We start from the raw sequence: 20,334 nt of genomic DNA, 5'->3' as shown, positions 1-20,334 counted from the left end.
AGCTTCAACTCTGGGATGTTGGTGGGTTTCCTCACATGAACTGCTCGCTTCAGGTCCTTCCACAACATTTTAATTGGATTAAGGTCAGGACTTTGACTTGGCCATTCCAAAACATTAACTTTATTCTTCTTTAACCATTCTTTGGTAGAACGACTTGTGTGCTTAGGGTCGTTGTCTTGCTGCATGACCCACCTTCTCTTGAGATTCAGTTCATGGGCAGATGTCCTGACATTTTCCTTTAGAATTTGTTGGTATAATTCAGAATTCATTGCTCCATCAATGGTGGCCAGCTGTCCAAGCCCAGATGCAGCAAAACAGGCCCAAACCATGATACTACCACCACCATATTTCACAGATGGGATAAGGTTCTTATGCTGATATGCAGTGTTTTCCTTTCTCCGAACATAACACTTCTCATTTAAAACAAAAAGTTCTATTTTGGGCTCAGACGTCCATAAAAACATTTTTCCAATAGCCTTCTGGCTTGCCCACGTGATCTTTAGTAAACTGCAGACGAGCACCAATGTTCTTTTTGGAGAGCAGTGGCTTTCTCCTTGCAACCCTGCCATGCACACCATTGTTGTTCAGTGTTCTCCTGATGGTGGACTCATGAACATTAACATTAGCCAATGTGAGAGAGGCCTTCAGTTGCTTAGAAGTTACCCTGGGGTCCTTTGTGACCTCACCAACTATTACACGCTTTGCTCTTGGAGTGTTCTTTGTTGTTCGACCACTCCTGGGGAGGGTAACGATGGTCTTAAATTTCCTCCATTTGTACACAATCTGTCTGACTGTGGATTGGTGGAGTCCAAACTCTTTTTAGAGATGGTTTTGTAACCTTTTCCAATCTGATGAGCATCAACAACGCTTTTTCCGAGGTCCTCAAAAATTTCCTTTGTTCGTGCCATAATACACTTCCACAAACGTGTTGTGAAGATCAGACTTCGATAGATCCCTGTTCTTTAAATAAAACAGGGTGCCCACTCACACCTGATTGTCAGCCCATTGATTGAAAACATCTGACTCTAATTTCACCTTCAAATTAACTGCTAATCCTAGAGGTTCACATACTTTTGCCACTCACAGATATGTAATATTGGATCATTTTCCTCAATAAATAAATGACCAAGTATTATATTTTTGTCTCATTTGTTTAACTGGGTTCTCTTTATCTACTTTTAGGACTTGTGTGAAAATCTGATGTTTTGGGTCATATTTATGCAGAAATGTAGAAAATTCTAAAGGGTTCACAAACTTTCAAGCACCACTGTAGCTCAGAGGGACAGATTTGGGGGGAGGAAACACAGGTTGTTTAGGTATTTTTTTTGTGGTGGAGGGACGGGGTCGGATGCAGTTGCCAAGGCTTCCCCAAATTTCAGTCTTGGGTGAACTGTTCCTTTAAGGTGCATGATGCTTGGATTGCGGTCTATTTATTAAATATTATGAAGTAAAATTTGTTCCTTTTTGAGAAAAATATCGTATTGAAGTTTAATATCAACAAGTGAATCTGAACAAAAAATACTGAAGCGACTTGGAGGCCATTAGATGACGTTTGTAGTCCACTTCCGGGTAAAAATCGTTTACAAATCCAAGACTGACTGACGTTTGTTTGTTTGTTTGTTTATGACGTGGAATCGTATTGATATTTAATAAAAAGTTTTTTTTATTAAACATGAATACGATTCCGCATCATTCATTCATAAATAAATAATAAAAAAATAGACAAATAGTTATTAAAATTAAACCGCATACGACCCCGCCCCTCCACCAAAAAAGAGCTCATTTGCATGTCCGCTAACTTTAACCCCGCCCTTTGTTTTGATACTTTGTCACGTGACGAATGGGACTGTGACTTTCATGTCCAGCCCAAATAAATAGGTCACACAGAACTGCGTGGTTCATTCAGATCACATTGTTCCTGAGGAGGAAGGTGAGGTTTAAGCTAAATTAATTTAAGTTTGAGTTAACATGTCGGTCATTTCTTAACTGAAGTGTAAATCCGTGTCATGGCTTTTTGTATCTCAGTCCAGATGAAGATTGTTAGAATGACGTCATGTTCTGTGATTATATTATGTGAACTGCTCCCACTGTGTCATTGACCTGGACATAATGTTCCCTTGTGATCTTCCATCACTGGCAAACTCTAAACTATCTGGTGTTTGTTTTAATTTACTCATGCTTTAATCAGTCAACTTCACACTGAACAAAACCTGATAACTCTGTGTGTGTGTGTGTGTGTGTGTTGTTTCCTTTCTCCAACAGGAAAAGGACAGGCAGACTTGGTGGAGATTGAACCTGAATAAAGATGATCATCTTCTGTATTGCAGCTGCTCTGTTTGCTCTGACTGCAGCAAAGACAGCTGGTAATTATTCTGCATTTCATCTTTTTTTTTTTTTTCTTCTCTGCCACCACTTATTATAGTGTTCTGTTTCAGCGAAGTTATATTAAAGCTGTAATAAATTGGCCTAATAAATTGGTTAGCACTGTCACCTCACAGCAAGAAGGTCCGGGTTCGAGCCCCGTGGCCGGCGAGGGCCTTTCTGTGTGGAGTTTGCATGTTCTCCCCGTGTCCGCGTGGGTTTCCTCCGGGTGCTCCGGTTTCCCCCACAGTCCAAAGGCATGCAGGTTAGGTTAACTGGTGACTCTAAATTGACCGTAGGTGTGAATGTGAATGGTTGTGTGTCTGTGTCAGCCCTGTGATGACCTGGCGACTTGTCCAGGGTGTACCCCGCCTTTCGCCCGTAGTCAGCTGGGATAGGCTCCAGCTTGCCTGCGACCCTGTAGAACAGGATAAAGCGGCTACAGATAACGAGATGAGATTTAAACAAAAGCTTTCACTTCAGGCAGATAGGCTATAAATGCCGGTTTAAAATGTGTAGTTTTATCAAAAGTAGAAAAATGTAATGTTGATGTGAATTTATAGGTGGAATAAAATGAAAGAAATATGATGCTTTATATTTGCTTAATATTTAAGTAGTTGGATTATGGGTGTGAACAAACTACACTGAAATTTAATTAATAAATATATTTATTAATTTCAGTTTGTTGAAAAGCCTGAAAAACAATTATTTTAGAGAATATCATCTCTTTTATTTTTTTACTATCCATTTTTATGATCCACCATACATATTTATTATATTTATGAATTAATTGATAAAAATTTGCTACAAAGTAGTAGAGGTGGACAGTAATGAAGTACATTTACTTGAATTCTGTACTTAAGTACACTTTTGAATATCTGTACTTGAGTATTTTTTTTTTTTTTGGAAAGTTATGACTTTAACTTCACTACATTTGAAAGACAAATATTATAATTTTTACTCCACTACGTTTCTATCAAGGCCCTCGTTACTATGAAGCAGCTTTGAAAGTGGAGGTTTTTTCATTTCTTTTCTAAAACGTGATTGGTTTTTTCTGCAGGTGACACTGAGACAGCTGATCAGTAATCACTAGGGTCACATCACGTCCATAGACTGTATAAAATCAAGTTCAGTGATTTCTCCACAGCATTATTTAACACGATCACTTGATGGCAGAATGGAAGGAGGCGGTTCTTCTGGGGAATGAATGCACTCTTGACTATAGCTAGAACCCATGTTTCAGTTTTCTGAAACTAAAACGAAACAAATCTTTATTAAATGTTTGCTTTGTTTGCCTAAAATGAACCACATCACAGCCTACAAAAATTTGCCGTCCAACCTACGGAAGCATGTCGAGGTATATAAATGTTTTTGTTCCAAGAGAAAGCTTGCAGTGAAGTTGTCTGTGCTTTTAGAGCTAGTGATAACGTTGCAATAGCTATATGGTCTGGTTAGTCAAATGACTTTCTATGGATTGGCCCGCCAAGTTGCCATCGCCTTGTCCACGGCTAACGTTTATGTAAAAACGGAGTTACGCTAAGATGAATAACATTTCAGAAGTGTTTCAGCATAATCTTGCCAAATAAACAAAATGTCGAAATCTTTCTTTTCTTGTAGCATTAGCTACCCAATATGATTTCAAGTTTGAAAAGAGTTTGCTAGCATGTCAGGTGGAGCTTCACTGACTAGCTAGCTTAACGTTAAACCACCATGATTCCACAGGCAGATTCATATGCAGTGATGGGAATAACGGCGTTAGAAATAACGGCGTTACTAATGGCGTTACTTTTTTTAGTAACGAGTAATCTAACTAATTACTTTTTACATCGTTATAACGCCGTTCCCGTTACTTAAAATAAAATACTATGCGTTACTTTATTAAAGCTGTTCTCATCTGGCACGCTGCTCGTTCAGCCTTTCTTTACTCTGCTTTCGTGTGGGGCGGGGAGACACGAGACAACGGCACAGTAAGCCAATCAGAGTAGATTTGGACAACATGCGTAGGTAGGCCACGCCTACTGCAGTACTGCGTGGTCTTTCAATTGGAAGACCCAGCGATGGCGAGCGGTCAGCCCAGCACTGCGCTTTCACACTGGAAATACAGCCATTACTTTTCATTACTTGAAATAAAAGGCAAGAGTGTTTACATGCAATGCACATTATGTCGAGGAACAAAGCGTTTGTCCTCGTCAGTGGCCAGTAATTAGTAACATAATTTTAATAACTACAAAATATATTACATTTGATAGATGTCTTATCTCACATTGTCCCACAAAAATATTAATATAGTGTAGATAACATTACTAATTGGTTCTGTTAAGTGTCCATTTCAGTCATTAAACACATTTAACATTCACTTTTATTCTGATTACACTAATTGAATTTGATTTTTTTTGAGGGGGAACAAAATGTAACGGAATAATTACTTTCCCTGGTAATTAGTTACTTTCATGACAAAGTAACTCCGTTACTAACTTAGTTACTTTTTGGGAAAAGTAACTAGTAACTATAACTAATTACTTTTTGAAAGTAACGTGCCCAACACTGTTCATATGCGCGTGAATACATGTGCGCGTACACACGCTTGCATGTGAGACCTGTGAGATGGACAGTATTGCACTAGTCAGTCAAAACAAATTGTTGGAATTTTTTGTTTTGATGTCAGATGATGGTCTCTTTTTTTTTTTTTTTTTTTTTTTCTTTTTGTCTTGCTTAAAGCAGTGTTGCTGTTGGGCAGTTATTAAGCTTGAGGTGTGGACCTGGGTTTTAAACAGGTTGGATTGTCAGTTTTATTTTCTGAATAAGCTGTATATTCCACTGTGGCAGTGCACACACTGGCAAAGCTGGGTCAGAACACTACCATGCTGCTTTGTGGGGTGTGGAGGAGTGTTACAATTAAAAAAAAAAAAAAAGACCGTGGTTCTTTTTCAGTTTAGTTGTTTTCATTTTGTAACGTTCTACCAGGTGTTTATTCTACAGGTTCTATGAGTTGGTCAGTAAATCCAGTCGGTTGCTTCAGAGGCATTAGGTTTTGTAAGCATTTTGGCAATAATACAACCATGTGTTGACAGAAAATGTACTTTTAATACTTAAGTATTTTTAAAAGCAAGTACTTCAGTACTTTAAGTTAAGTAAAAATTTGACTGGACAACTTTCACTTGTATCGGAGTAACGCTTGATCAGTGGGATCTGGACTTTGACTTAAGTAATGAAGCTGGGTCGTTTGTCCACCTCTGCAAAGTAACCACTTAATTTCAACTCCATTTTATTATTGTTTATTATTCATCAGGATGTGAGGAGTTGTATTATTTAATATATAACTTTGACGTAGGTTGAATATTTTAATTTGAGGGAGTTGTTAACTCTGATCGCTCTAATTTTAGTCAGTCAATCAGAAGAGAGAGAGTGTGTGTGTAAGGAACAGGAACAAGAGGGAAAACTGGAAAATAATTTTGTGAGGGGGGTTAATGATTTAACAAGAAACGATTATGGAAAAATCCAGAATTTCATCATCAAGGACATTTTTCTTTGTACTTTGCTCTGAGTTTATTTAGCAGTGTTTGTAGAGACGTGTGTGTGTGTGAGAACCCCAGTACCACTGCATGCTGCCCTGCTGAGGCAGCAGTTTGTCGGGGTCGAGACCTGTTGGGTCGTGAACTCCTTTTGGATTTTAAAAAGCTTTTTTGTGATCCATGCGCTGTGGGAAAGTTTCTTACTGTATTGCAAAATCCTGACAGCTGAGTCAAGTGGAGATCAGTTTGCTCTGTACTGCACATGTCTGTATAAACACCTCTGATAACAGGAGATGAAATTGTGCAAGAGGGGGAAAAACGTGTACATGAATGGTTGCACAATGTGGGTTTTTGTGAGCAAACAAAAAAAAAACGATTGTAACAAATCAAATAACCTCCCACAAGTTAGAAAAAAAAGGTGATCTGAATTAATTAATTCATCTATAGCACTTATCTGTCAGGGTGGTGGGGGAAGCTGGAACCAATCCCAGCTGACTTCAGGTGAGAGGTGGGGTTCATCCTGGGCAGGTCGGCAGTCTATCGCAGGGCTACGCAAAGACCGGAGACAAACAACCATTCACGCCTGTGGACGGTTTAGAGTAGCCAGTTGATCTAATCTACATGTCTTTGGACTGTGGGAGGAAACCCACGCAGGCATGAGGAGAACATACAAACTCCACACAGAAAGACCCTGGTCAGCCGTGAGGTTCAAACCCAGAACCTTTTGAGCCACTGCACCAATGTACATTATTATTATTATTATTATTATTATTATACTTATTAAGAAAAAGATCTAGAAACTGAGAGAATGTGGGGTATGACGACCACAACCATCAGTGGTAATAGGTGCTCTCAGTCTAGTCAAGAAAGGGATTGAAAAATACACCAACAAAATTCCTGGTAACATGAAGATGCAAGAAATTCAGAAAATTGTCCTCCTTGGCACTGCTCACATATTAAGGAGGACCTTACCGTATCTATCAAGTAGCTCCATCACACCCTCATGGTAGTCCGAAGTCCAAGGGATGGACTCTGCTCCGTGAGTGAACAGAACAGGGCATTAAATAAAAACTATAATGATGATGAACTGATGAGTGAAGATACAAAACCACCACCACAGTTTCTAATCTGTCGATTGAACAATGATTTACTGAATTAAAAAAAAAAAAAAAATTTAAAGGAATTTTTGAAAGAAAATCTCACCTGTGATATGAATCCACTGCTCCATAACTTTTTTTTTTTGCACACTCTCCCCACAGACTCTACTCATAACGATCTCCTGCTCAAGCTGCAACAGGATCTGCTGCGCGCTGCTGCAAATGAGCAATCTCTTCCCAACCCGAGTATCCACATCGCGCTGCGCCTTTCCACTCGACACAACCTGACCATAGAGGGCCAGTACCTCCAACTGCTCAAGACCAAGTTTCATGAAGACATTCAGAGGTACTTAATTGCTCTTCCAACCATATCTAAGTGACCTTGGATGCTCTAAATTTCCCATAGGAGTCTGTGTGTGTGCGTGCACGCACACGGTTCCCTGGGATGGAGTGGCATCCCATCCTGTGTGTATTCCTTCCTCATGTCTAGTATTTCCAGGATAGCCGCTGGTCTGGCTCCACCACAACCCTGAGCACTTACTAATGTTGGATGATGGATATAAATGCTGTAATTGATCACTGTATAAGCTGTTGTGTGAACACAGTTGGTCAATACTAATACTCAAAGGTCTGGTAGAGCTGGAGGTTTTCCTTCCAACCAGTCAGAAGCCAGACATGATGCCACTGGTTGTTCCAGTAGTTGCTCTTGTCTTGGAGCCATTTCAGTCCTTTGTGGATAAGATCGGACGTCTTTTTGAATTAAACCAACAATCCGAGCTCGCTGACTGATTCAGCGGTAGTTCTTGGAGTTGGCTAATTCATGCATCACCATACTCGATATACTACCGTACTACTGTACACTACATAGCACTAAATATCACTTAGTGGGAGAAGCCATGGCATCATGGTTAGAGAAGCAGCTTTGGGACCAAAAGGTTGTCGATTTGATTCCTTGGACCAGCAGGAATGACTGAAATACCCTTGAGCAAGGCACCTACCTCCCAACTGCTCCCCTGGCTGCTCTGGGTACGTTGTATGTTGCTCTGGATAAGAGTGTCTGCTAAATTATTTGCCAGAGGGAACCCATGCAGGAAACCCACGCAGACATGGGGAGAACATGCAAACTCCACACACAAAGGCCTCCGTCGGCCGCTGAGCTCAAACCCAGAACCTTCTTTCTGTGAGGCGACGGTGCTAACCACTACACCACCATGCTGCCCAATGTAAATGTTGCTTGTATATTATTTTTGTCTCTCTTCCAATCAGCAATCTGGACAAGGCGCAGCCTGTGGTGGGCCGCCTCGCCCTCTATGTACTGGCGTTAAAATCTTCCTGCCAAGACCTGAGCAATGCATCACTGTTGACTGGTGAGAAACGCCAACCTCTGCTCACACACTTGAAGAAACAGCTGGAGTTGGAGAAGGACCACATCATGAGTGAGGGTTTTTTTTTTCTCTCTCTCTCTCTCTCACATTCCTGTGTTAGCCTTATCTATGTATATTTATCCAGTGATTAGTCAAGGAGACCCTCAATGATGGTGTAGCTCACTCGGGCCCTGTCTAGTCCAGAAGGAATGATCTAAAGTGTTCCTGTGCAATAAATGTTGCAAGCTATATATAGAAGCGATATCCACCCTAGGAATACCAACCTATTTGCCAGAAAGAATCCAAAACAGCAAGGAATTGACCGAGAAGAAGTGATATTTTTATTTATTTTTTGTTGTTGAACTGCTCATTAAGGCTTAATTAGTCCATAACTTCATTAATAATTATAATTAAGCAAATCTGGGTAGAAGTTCTATGCACCCTAGGTCCCCCTACCTTCATGCCAGAAAGAATCAAAATCCGTGAAGAACTGAGGGAGAAGCGATTTGTGTGGAAACTGCTCATTAAGGATTGATTAATTACTCCATATCTTCATTATTAATTGCAATGATGCAAATTTGGGTAGAATCCATATGCACTCCAAATAGACCCACCTTCCTGCCAAAATGAATAAAAATCGGTGAAGGGCTGAGAGAGAGGAAGCGATTTTCGTGAAATGTGGACGACGCCGGACAACACATGATGGCATAAGTTCATCACCAGTCAGCTGGATGAGCTAATAATAGTGATGAGAAGACGACTTTGAGAACATCCCAAGGACTTGTGCTACAAGGCTGATTAATTCACTAATTATGGCACTCCAGGGTTCGATCACGAGTTGGCCTAGTGGTTAGCGTGTCTGCCTCTCGATCGGGAGATTGCGAGTTCTACTCACGGTTGGGTCATACCTTAAAAATGGTACCTACTGCTGTCTAGCAAAGCATGCTGCAATACAGATGTGAGGTGGGGAGTCAAACTCTCTTGGTTACCAGAGGACCAGCCCCTCCCCTCGTAACCCTAGCTATGTAATAGGCGAGAGGCCGAGGGCTATAGAAATGGAGATTGGCGCCACATAATGCATAATATGGTGCGGGAAGGACTTTAGACTAGATTTAGGGTTTGAGCCTGCTTTTCCCTGTTGTCCTGAAAGTAGACACAGGAAGTAATACGACAAATTGAAACAATAATGTGACTCGGCTGAGTTTGGAGTGCAGATAGCTTCTTAACATGCTTATTGCGAAAGACTTCTCTGGGCTCAAGTGACTCCAGAAAAAAAATGGTTAGCAAGAAATCTAGGTCTCATAAAGTGGCCATTAACTGAACATGGTGTTTAAAATCCCATCAGCCATCAACAGCACTGCTATATCTGAAACTCCACCGTTAGACCAAGCAAAAAAACCGGCAAGGGAGTAAACGAGGTCCTGTTTGTGATGTGTGCTTTTATTTTCTTCTCAGCCAGCTATCGTCCCCTGACTAACTACTACCAGTACTCTCTGGGCGTTCTGGCTCTGTGTGTAAGTGGAGTGAGAGTGAGCACTCAGGTCAGCCAAAAGCTCATTGACACTGCCCTGGATGACCAATTCAAACATGGTGACTCTGTAAGTGTGGGTGAGTTCATACGGTTTACTAACTGTATCCTGTACCATTTGGAGGATGATTAAACCCAGAAGAAGAATGTGTCGGAGAGTGTTTTGAATGCGTTGTGCTGTCTTTCAACCTTGCCAGATACTGTTGCAGTGGCAGGCATAGCCCTGCAATGTCTGAAAGATGCTGACACCCCGGTTATAAACAAAGAGAAGTTGGTCAATGCTCTGGTCTCCATCAGAAAGCAGCTTCTGGACTCGCAGAGAGCTGATGGACACTTGGGCAATGAGTTCAGCACCGGCCTGGCTGTGCAGGTGAGATTCTGGTATCCCTTTTCCACCAAGGTAGTTCCAGTGCTGGTTAGGAGCCGATGCCTAATCTCAAACAACTTCAATTTTTGACAGCTAAAGAACTGGCTCTTGGCCAGGAAAACTGGTTCCTACTATTTGTTGGTCTAGAACCAAGAACCGCTTACGTTAGAGGCTTGGGGCTGGATTGTCATGACCAACAAGACCAGCTAAAACTTTTTGTGATTGCCATTTAAAAAAAAAAGTTAGTATAGTGTTTAATCCATCATTGTTGTTATGCTTGGTGCTAGTGGCAGGGATTAGCAGCAGGATTAGCGGTTCTGCAAGTGGAGATGTCTACAGTGACCTAATAATGTGGCTCTTCGGTGGAAAAGCAGACCAGTTCTTAGAAGGTTCCAAAGTTGAAACTGCACAAGCACCTGGACTACATTGGTGGAATATGGGGGTATGTGTGACCCAAATAGATCAGACTTCTGAATAGTAAAATCACTCATCTGGGGTCTGGTTGTCGTCTCAAGAAGATGAATTAATCCAAACGAAACAAATCTCAGTGAAGGAGGCGTGTGCCCGTCAGTCCCAGTGAAGGAGGAGTGGTTTCTGTGCTCATCCACCCTACTGAAGGAGGTGTGGCCTCTGTTCCTGTCAGTCATACTGAAGGAGGTGTGACTTCTGTGCCTGTCAGTCTTCCTGAAAGTGTCTAGGGTTAGAAGAAGGAGGGTGTGGTTATCAGTGCTTATCAATCTCTGTGAAGGAGACGTGGCCTCTCTATTGCTGAATTCAACTAGGGGTAGTAGTAGTAACTCATAATTCCTGCCATCCAACCAGGAAAATTGAAAGAAAACACCTCCTCAATTCAGAATTCTTACTGTGGAACTTGCAATGGTCTCCTCAACCACTGACTTCCTCTGAAGTCAGGAAGTGACATCAACTCAACATGGCAGCTCAAACCATCAGCAGTAAACAAAGTAGTGCTTCTTAGCTTTAATCATGCAGACATACTCGCTTGTTAAATCTGTACCACCAAAGTCCTTAGAAGCAAGGCTTGCCACTCTGCAGCCTGCTAGCTGCCTCCGAGGCAGTTATTTTGGGCTAACAAGATCAGGCCCCTAACTAAACGAATGGTGAGGGAGAGCCGTAACTGCACTTTCAATGGCCACCAGGACCTAAAAACTGCATGTACAGAATCCCCAGTCAAATCTTGTAAAAGGGGGTGGCATGGTGTAGTGGTTAGCACTGTCACCTCACAGCAAGAAGGTCTGGGTTCGAGCCCCGTGGCTGGCGAGGGCCTTTCTGTGCGGAGTTTGCATGTTCTCCATGTGGGTTTCCTCCAGGTGCTCCGGTTTCCCCCACAGTCCAAAGACATGCAGGTTAGGTTAACTGGTGACACTAATTTGACCGTAGGTGTGAATGTGAGTGTCAATGGTTGTCTATGTGTCAGCCCTGTGATGACCTGGTGACTTGTCCAGGGTGTACCCCGCCTTTCGCCCGTAGTCAGCTGGGATAGGCTCCAGCTTGCCTGCTACCCCGTAGAACAGGATAAAGTGGCTAGACATAATGAGACGAGAAATCTTGTAAAATACGCTTAAAAATTTTGGTGACTTTACCCCAAAATAAGGTTAAATATTTTTCCCCACAGGTTATACACACACCGGCCACTTTAATATGAACTTGTTCTTGGCTGTAGGAGTGGAACCCAGTGTGGTCTTCTGTTTTCTGTTGCATGCTGCGATGCTTTTCTGCTCACCACGGTTGTAAAGAGTGATTTGTAGGAGTTACTATAGCCTTCCTGGCCAAAAAAAAAAAAAGCTTGAACCAATCTGGCCATTTTCCTCTGACTTCTCTTCTCAACTTGCTCAACTCAATGTATTTTGTTTTTTGCATCATTCTGTGTAAACTCTAGAGACTGTTGTGTGTGAAAACCCCATGAGACAGAGGGCAGTTTAGCTATATGATAAGACCAAGAATTTTGAGTGAAGGTAGCCACAGAGAAGTCATTATCACAATTTGTACTATATTTCTGTTTCAGGCTTTACTGGCCCTAGGCAAAAAAGTAGATGAGAAGTCTCCGTCTGTGAAAGCTCTGTGGGCTGATGTCGAAAATGGTACCTACCACAACCCCATGGGGATCTCTCAAATCCTGCCTGCTCTCCAGCAACGCTCGTATCTCGATCTGAAGAAAAAGAATTGTCAGGATGAGGATGGTTTGTACACTTGATACACTCACAGTTCAGTTACAAGTGAAAACATTCTGGATAAAGTGTTTTAATACGTTATCATTTGACGTTTTTGGCCACAGGTGGTTCTCACAATTTCTACATATCTAGATCTTCCTTGTCCCAAATAGAACACTGCATTCTGACATGTTCTCTGTCTTTAAGGTGTAATGTTGCAATGCTAATGGTATGTTGTGTTGCAAAACTGGTTTTCTTGCACAGACTCTCTCAGTTTGAGTTCCGATCCAACTGTCCTGCCAACTGTATCAAGTCGTCGTGTGCAGGTGGATGTGGTGGTGTTGAAGGCAGACGGCTCATCCTTCAGTTATAAGATCAAAGTTCCTGGTGGTACCTCACTGCTCGAGACTCTCAAGCTGCTTCAGCAGGAGCAGACAAACTTCACGTCAGTCCTGTTTATCTGACTATTTAAATGCAAAAAGGAACAAATTGCTCAAATTTAATTGCAATAACAGTTGGGTTTTTATAGAAAATTCAAATGCAAAAATACCGTAGAAACGACGCAACATAGAAATACTACTCGGTAAACAATAAATGCAAATATTCTTGATTATTCTATCCACATGGACTGGATATGAGCAATCGCGCGCTCTGATTGGCTACTCTACGACTAGGACATCAGCTCATATACTGTGAGTAGAGAAAAACAAAATGGCGGAGCGCATCTTGTCATGTATATCACTGTTGCTTTTAAATACTTGATGATAAAAATAGCTAAAAGAATATAGGTTCCCCACACTCCAGCCCAGTCAGTGGCGCTAACGCACCTTTAAGTTGGTTTACCAACTGCCAAAAAAAAACCTAAAGAAGAAAATGGCGGCGCGTGTTACTGAAATTAACCGAAGATAAAATAAAAACTCAACCCCCCCCCCCCCAAAAAAAAAATACAAAAAAAAAAAACAGCAAAATATGGAATGGAAAGTATTTGATGGTAAGAATGTACCTTACCCCCCTCCCCAGAAATTATTTTTTGCATTTCTCACAAATTGCTCCTGTCATTTCGCTGGCTTGTTTACTTTCTAAGCAGAAATGATTTTGTTGGCATTTTGTATAAAGTTTTTATTAATCAAATTTGCAAAAAATAAAAATGCTCCGTTTTCTCAAAATCCAGTGAATGTGGATAGAATAAGTTATTCCGGTCAATCTCGTAGTACACGGCTTGTAGCCAACTCGGTGCCACGCGCCTTGTTGGCTATTGGCTCATGTACGACAAGATTTCGTGGAATAACTGTTAAATATTTAGCAAACACTAATCTTCCTTAATAAATAACAAAAGCTAAAAACATTTGCTTTCAAACTGGACTTTAATGAACATAACTTCCTTTTTTTCCCCATTTTCCACGTTTGTGAGGATGTTTAGCGAGTTTGATGGTGTTGGCTAGCTAGCAACAAAATAGCACAAGCTATTTATACAGTACACATCAGCTCATGTTTAATAGCAAGGCAATGTTAGTAGACTATCTTTAGCAAACTTAGTGGTGCTTGAAAGTTTGTGAACCCTTGAGAATTCTCTATATTTCTGCATAAATAGGACCCAAAACATCAGATTTTCACACAAGTCCTAAAAGTAGATAAAGAGAACCCAGTGAAAGAAATGAGATGAAAAATTCTCGTCTCATTATCTCTAGCCGCTTTATCCTGTTCTACAGGGTCGCAGGCAAGCTGGAGCCTATCCCAGCTGACTACGGGCGAAGGCGGGGTACACCCTGGACAAGTCGCCAGGTCATCACAGGGCTGACACATGGACACAGACAACCATTCACACTCACATTCACACCTACGCTCAATTTAGAGTCACCAGTTAACCTAACCTGCATGTCTTTGGACTGTGGGGGAAACCGGAGCACCCGGAGGAAACCCACGCGGACACGGGGAGAACATGCAAACTCCACACAGAAAGGCCCTCGCCGGCCACGGGGCTCAAACCCGGACCTTCTTGCTGTGAGGCGACAGCGCTAACCACTACACCACCGTGCCGCCCAGATAAAAATATTATACTTGGTAATTTATTTATTGAGGGAAATGATCCAATATTACATATCTGTGAGTGGCAAAAGTATATGAACCTTTGCTTTCAGTATCTGGTGTGACCCCCTTGTGCAGCAATAACTGCAACTAAATGTTTCCGGTAACTGTTGATCAGTCCTGCACACCGGCTTGGAGGAATTTTAGCCCGTTCCTCCAGACAGAACAGCTTCAACTCTGGGATGTTGGTGGGTTTCCTCACATGAACTGCTCACTTCAGTTCATGGACAGATGTTCTGATATTTTCCTTTAGAATTCGCTGGTATAATTCAGAATTCATTGTTCTATTAATGATAAGCCGTCCTGGCCCAGATGCAGCAAAACAGGCCCAAACCATGATACTACCATCACCATGTTTCACAGATGGAATAAGGTTCTTATGCTGGAATGCAGTGTTTTTTCCTTTCTCCAAACGTAACGCTTCTCATTTAAACCAAAAATTTTATTTTGGTCTCATCCATCCACAACATTTTTCCAATAGCCTTCTGGCTTGTCCACGTGATCTTTAGCAAACTGCAGACGAGCACCAATGTTCTTTTTGGAGAGCAGTGGCTTTCTTCTTGCAACCCTGCCATGCACACCACTGTTCAGTGTTCTCCTGATGGTGGACTCATGAACATTAACATTAGCCAATGTGAGCGAGGCCTTCAGTTGCTTAGAAGTTACCCTGGGGTCCTTTGTGACCTTGCCGGCTATTACACACCTTGCTCTTGCAGTGATCTTTGTTGGTCGACCACTCCTAGGGAGGGTAACAATGGTCTTGAATTTCTTCCATTTTGTACACAATCTGTCTGACTGTGGATTGGTGGAGTCCAAACTCTTTAGAGATGGTTTTGTAACCTTTTCCAGCCTGATGAGCATCAACAACACTTTTCTGGGGTCCTCAGAAATCTCCTTTGTTCGTGCCATGATACACTTCCACAAACATGCGTTGTGAAGATCAGACTTTGATAGATCCCTGTTCTTTAAATAAAACAGGGTGCCCACTCACACCTGATTGTCAGCCCATTGATTGAAAACACCTGACTCTAATTTCACCTTCAAATTACCTGCTAATCCTAGATGTTCACATACTTTTGCCATTCACAGGTATGTAATATTGGATCATTTTCCTCAATAAATAAATGACCAAGTATAATATTTTTGTCTCATTTGTTTAACTGGGTTCTCTTTTATATATTTTAGGACTTGTGTGAAAATGTGATGATGTTTTGGGTCATATTTATGCAGAAATATAGAAAACTCTAAATGGTTCACAAACTTTCAAGCACCACTGTATTATTTTCAATTTTATTCCAGTCTGGTACATTTAAAAAAAACAAACAAACAGTTATATCACATGTTTTTGTAAGCTGTGTAAGCATTTTTCTTAAACTTGTCGGTAATTTCAGGTAAACGACACAGCTGCTTTTTGTTTCTTTTGCTAATTTGGAGAAACCTGAGGTAAATGACCAGGCATAAACTACTGTGCTAAGAATTACACCTCCAAACTGCTCGCTTTGTCTGATTTTATAGCTGCTAATAGGAGAAAGATGCTAAGTGAGTCGGAAAGAAGTCAGATTCTGTGGTTGAACGGGTTTCTAATCCAGACACTTTGCTCATTTTGAATTGGAGATGAATTTATGACATGGCCTGAACAAAGATTTACAAATCTCGCTTCTTTTTCCCTAATGTTTTACCACAGAAGCTATTGCTAATAGTAAAGCGCTAATAATGAAAAAAGTTGACTGGAGGTTTAAGCCGATACTTTGCCATGTTTATGTTCTGATCTGATCTCCTGTGTGGGAGTCTGGAGGTCATTTTATGTGTTTTGAGGAATTATTTTTTTTATTTCTGCTGCAGGTTTAAGACAGAGGACAGTCTGTGGGGGCCGTTTCTTAGTGTAGTGAACGGAGAACAGGCACGACAGACCGACCGGAGATACTGGCATCTTGCTTCTGGTGGACAAGCACTGAGTCAGGGTAACACACGCTACTTTAATCGTGCTATCATTGTGAGGACCAACACTGATGATTATTAATGCTATACTACACCTACACTACCGTTCAAAAGTTTGGGGTCACCCAGACAATTTTGTGTTTGCCATGAAAAGTCACACTTTTATTTACCACCATAAGTTGTAAAATGAATAGAAAATATAGTCAAGACATTTTTCTGGCCATTTTGAGCATTTAATCGACCCCACAAATGTGATGCTCCAGAAACTCAATCTGCTCAAAGGAAGGTCGGTTTTATAGCTTCTCTAAAGAGCTCAACTGTTTTCAGCTGTGCTAACATGATTGTACAAGGGTTTTCTAATCATCCATTAGCCTTCTGAGGCAATGAGCAAACACATTGTACCATTAGAACACTGGAGTGAGAGTTGCTGGAAATGGGCCTCTATACACCTATGGAGATATTGCACCAAAAACCACACATTTGCAGCTAGAATAGTCATTTACCACATTAGCAATGTATAGAGTGGATTTCTGATTAGTTGAAAGTGATCTTCATTGAAAAGAACAGTGCTTTTCTTTCAAAAATAAGGACATTTCAAAGTGACCCCAAACTTTTGAACGGTAGTGTGCGTATATATAACCCTAAATGTAACCTTTGGCTCATGGGGACCAGCCAAATATCCCCATAAGGTTGCTTTTCTTATCTTGGCGGAGATATTCAGTCCACAGGGTCAACGCTTGTACGTGGTGGATGCTTGCACATTGTGTGTGTGTCCTCTAGGAGGCGTGGTCACATGAAACATACCAGAATGATGATTTGGGGGGGAACCCAACATAAGTTCTGTGTTTCATTGTAGGAATAATAAACAAAGTAAAGTAACTAATGTGTAAATCCATAATTCTACTAATCACTGATTGTTGGATGCTTTTTATTTTGGGGTTGTGATCGTTTACACCGTCAACACTGTTTTACTGGGAGTCTGTTAGAAGACAGTGATAGAATACCGTGCCATCCTGCAGGATTAAACTGGCTGTTATCTCCAGTTGCTATAAAGCCTCATGCTTTATATATTTTTATTCACACAATATCGTGATGGTAGACTACTTCTTGTATGTCAGCCGAAGTTGACTGTTTACTGCAGATTTGTTAGCGAGCTCAGGAGAGGTACTCGCGGTGGACATCAAGGACGTAGAGCAGTTCCCACCCAACCGTTCACACACATTCTCACCTATGGGCAATTTTAGTGTAGCCAGTTAACTGAACCGCATGTCTTTGGATGGCGGAGGAAACCAGAGCACCTGGAGGAAACCCACGCAGACACTGGGAGTACATGCAAACTCCACACACAAAGGCTCCAGTTGGCTGAGAGGTTTGAACCCAGAGCCTTTTCCCGTAGTAGATTTCTGAAGACGGAGTAACCAGAAATGTGATGCTACCAAGCGGACCAATCACTGTTGTTGTGGTCTGCGTCACTGTGACACGTAGTTACGTTTTTGAGGAGGCTGACATCAGGCTTTGGCGTAGGATAAGTGGTTACACTATATACCCTGTGGTATATGTTTGACACAGAAAAGTATAAATTAAGATATAAAATCAGGCACACACACCATCATATACCAGCACTTTACTTAACAATTATTCGCCAAAGGTGAAGTGAAAATTGGTGAATGATGACTGAGACGAAACCGAGGTGAAAACCTGATTTGAGATGTCTGGGAACTCGATGGACGGATAATTTTCCAACTCGTAGGAAAAATCCTTCTTTACTAGCATGTAAGGATCTATCCCATCACAAAGAGCAACTATCCTGAAGGTATCTTGGCCTCAAAACTGCGAAAATGCTCTGAGACGGTTTCACTAGCTCTTTACGTAACGGCGGCCAAATCGGTTTGCCTGACCACCACTTCGTTCACTGGAAGTAAACTCTCAAGCAAAAGTCACATGAACGAATGCAACCTGTACTCGAAACTAATCTGTTTTCTGCAAATTAGGAGACGCTTTTAACCGTTTTTTCCTCTCTATGCTTTTTCTTTTCAGGTATAACAGACTATAAGATTGAAACGGCTCAGGTCATCACCATCAAGAACACGAGCTACTGATCCGGGTCCAAAATGAGACAAGGGAATCTTTTAATGAGAATAATACTCGCCAATTTTTAGTGTTCATTTCTCCTTTTTAATGGATGTTTTGTACAACAGTTAGTTCTGGTTTACTGAGCAGCGTTCTATCTTCACTATGACATCACTGGGACGTTTCACTGTCTGTATCACGTCACTTGTTTGTGTTCACCACATAAAATTCCAACTCCTAGCAATCATTCATTACACTGAAACGGTCACTACACTTACTACAGACCGTCAGTCAGTCGGTTACCATGGCAACACGCAACACTGTGTTTGGCTGTAGCTTCTTTGGGGAAAGGGTTTTTTTTAATGGAGCAAAAATAAATCAAATATTCAGCCATGTTGTGTCAGTTACTCTATTAATTTCTTCTTTAAAAAACTTGTATAAAAGCAATATCACACTCGCAGTCCTGCAGTTGGACTGAATACCTGTGGCCCCGTCCCTACAGCCGTGCTGATATTCACGACAACAGCACGATTGCGAGTTATATACTTAATTATATAGTTTTTTTTTCTTCTATGTAACAACTTTAACAATAAATAGAGTTGAGTATCAGAATACGTCATTATTTCTGTAGTCATGTTTTGATGGTTTTGTTTATGGGACAAAAATGTCAGATCGAATTATTTCAATAAAATGTCTATAGTGGTCACTGGAGAAAAATTGTTTATTTTATAAAATGTGTATATATGGCGGCACGGTGGTGTAGTGGTTAGCGCTGTCGCCTCACAGCAAGAAGGTCCTGGGTTCGAGCCCCGGGGCCGGCGAGGGCCTTTCTGTGCGGAGTTTGCATGTTCTCCCTGTGTCCGCGTGGGTTTCCTCCGGGTGCTCCGGTTTCCCCCACAGTCCAAAGACATGCAGGTTAGGTTAACTGGTGACTCTAAATTGACCGTAGGTGTGAGTGTGAATGGTTGTCTATGTGTCAGCCCTGTGATGACCTGGTGACTTGTCCAGGGTGTACCCCGCCTTTCGCCCGTAATCAGCTGGGATAGGCTCCAGCTTGCCTGCGACCCTGTAGAAGGATAAAGCGGCTAGAGATAATGAGATGAGAAGTTAAACCGTGACAGAGTTAACGTTCAGTATGAATTCCATGAAAATCCAATGAAAACCTTTGCTAGAGCTTTTTTTTTTGGGGCCCTTTTGGTGCTCCATAAGAAGATCCTGCTGATTACTGACATTTAAATAAAGTAAATAACAACACAAATAAATGTAAGGTTATTCATGGATATTTTCCACAACGTTTAATTATGGTAGTTGTAAATGAGCAATAAATCGTTTAGTGTGTCTTAAGACAAATTTTCATTTATTTAAATATTTTTGGTTAGGCATTTGAATAATTTTGCTGCATAAAATTATAAAACCAAAAACGTGTAAAGTTTTAAAGGTATGTGATCTCTCCAGTAGTTTAAGTATAAATTTATATTACATTATAACAACACCAGCATAATGATTAATGATATATAATTAATAAGTTAATTGTTCAGTTGTTAAACTAAAATCTATTTCATTAATTATGAGGACTTTAATTTTGAAAATAAGTGACTGAGGAAATTTTTCATTAAATCCCGCCTCCTTTGTTATGATTGGCTAACTTTATCTTGAAGAACGCTAGCCGGTAATATTCCACTTTATTAATGTTAATATCTTTCAGGTTTGTGTATGTTAGGACACAAATGATGAATGAATTAATTTAAAAATATTCTACATTTCGTTTGTAGCCGCTATGCTATATTTCCTCTCTCGCGCGTTTCCAAGCTTTCTTTGGTTGCTAAGCTGGCGTTTATACTGTC

General features: G+C 41.0%; 1 protein-coding gene across 1 annotated transcript; it reads left to right on the top strand.

The window, feature by feature from the left end:
* The first annotated feature begins 1,825 nt into the window (after positions 1–1,825).
* tcn2 (transcobalamin II) lies at positions 1,826–19,102 on the top strand. Its single transcript, XM_060907465.1, has 10 exons — positions 1,826–1,930; positions 2,263–2,363; positions 7,133–7,316; positions 8,237–8,406; positions 9,790–9,942; positions 10,060–10,232; positions 12,253–12,427; positions 12,662–12,842; positions 16,325–16,443; positions 18,458–19,102. The coding sequence occupies exons 2-10, from the start codon at positions 2,306–2,308 to the stop codon at positions 18,517–18,519; spliced, it is 1,275 nt and encodes a 424-aa protein (XP_060763448.1). The 5' UTR covers positions 1,826–1,930; positions 2,263–2,305; the 3' UTR covers positions 18,520–19,102.
* The last annotated feature ends 1,232 nt before the right edge of the window (positions 19,103–20,334 follow it).

Source organism: Neoarius graeffei, chromosome 24, assembly GCF_027579695.1.
Source record: "Neoarius graeffei isolate fNeoGra1 chromosome 24, fNeoGra1.pri, whole genome shotgun sequence".
Classification (NCBI taxonomy): domain Eukaryota; kingdom Metazoa; phylum Chordata; class Actinopteri; order Siluriformes; family Ariidae; genus Neoarius; species Neoarius graeffei.
The sequence above is the reverse complement of the archived record's forward strand: the minus strand, read 5'-3'. Positions and strand labels throughout refer to the sequence as shown.

Bases quoted from the DNA above. Each gene is read 5' to 3' on its own strand.
- tcn2 (XM_060907465.1), top strand. From the start codon at position 2,306: ATGATCATCTTCTGTATTGCAGCTGCTCTGTTTGCTCTGACTGCAGCA. The intron at 7,317-8,236 runs GTACTTAATTGC...TCTTCCAATCAG, and splicing joins TTTCATGAAGACATTCAGAG to CAATCTGGACAAGGCGCAGC. The intron at 8,407-9,789 runs GTGAGGGTTTTT...TTTTCTTCTCAG, and splicing joins GGAGAAGGACCACATCATGA to CCAGCTATCGTCCCCTGACT.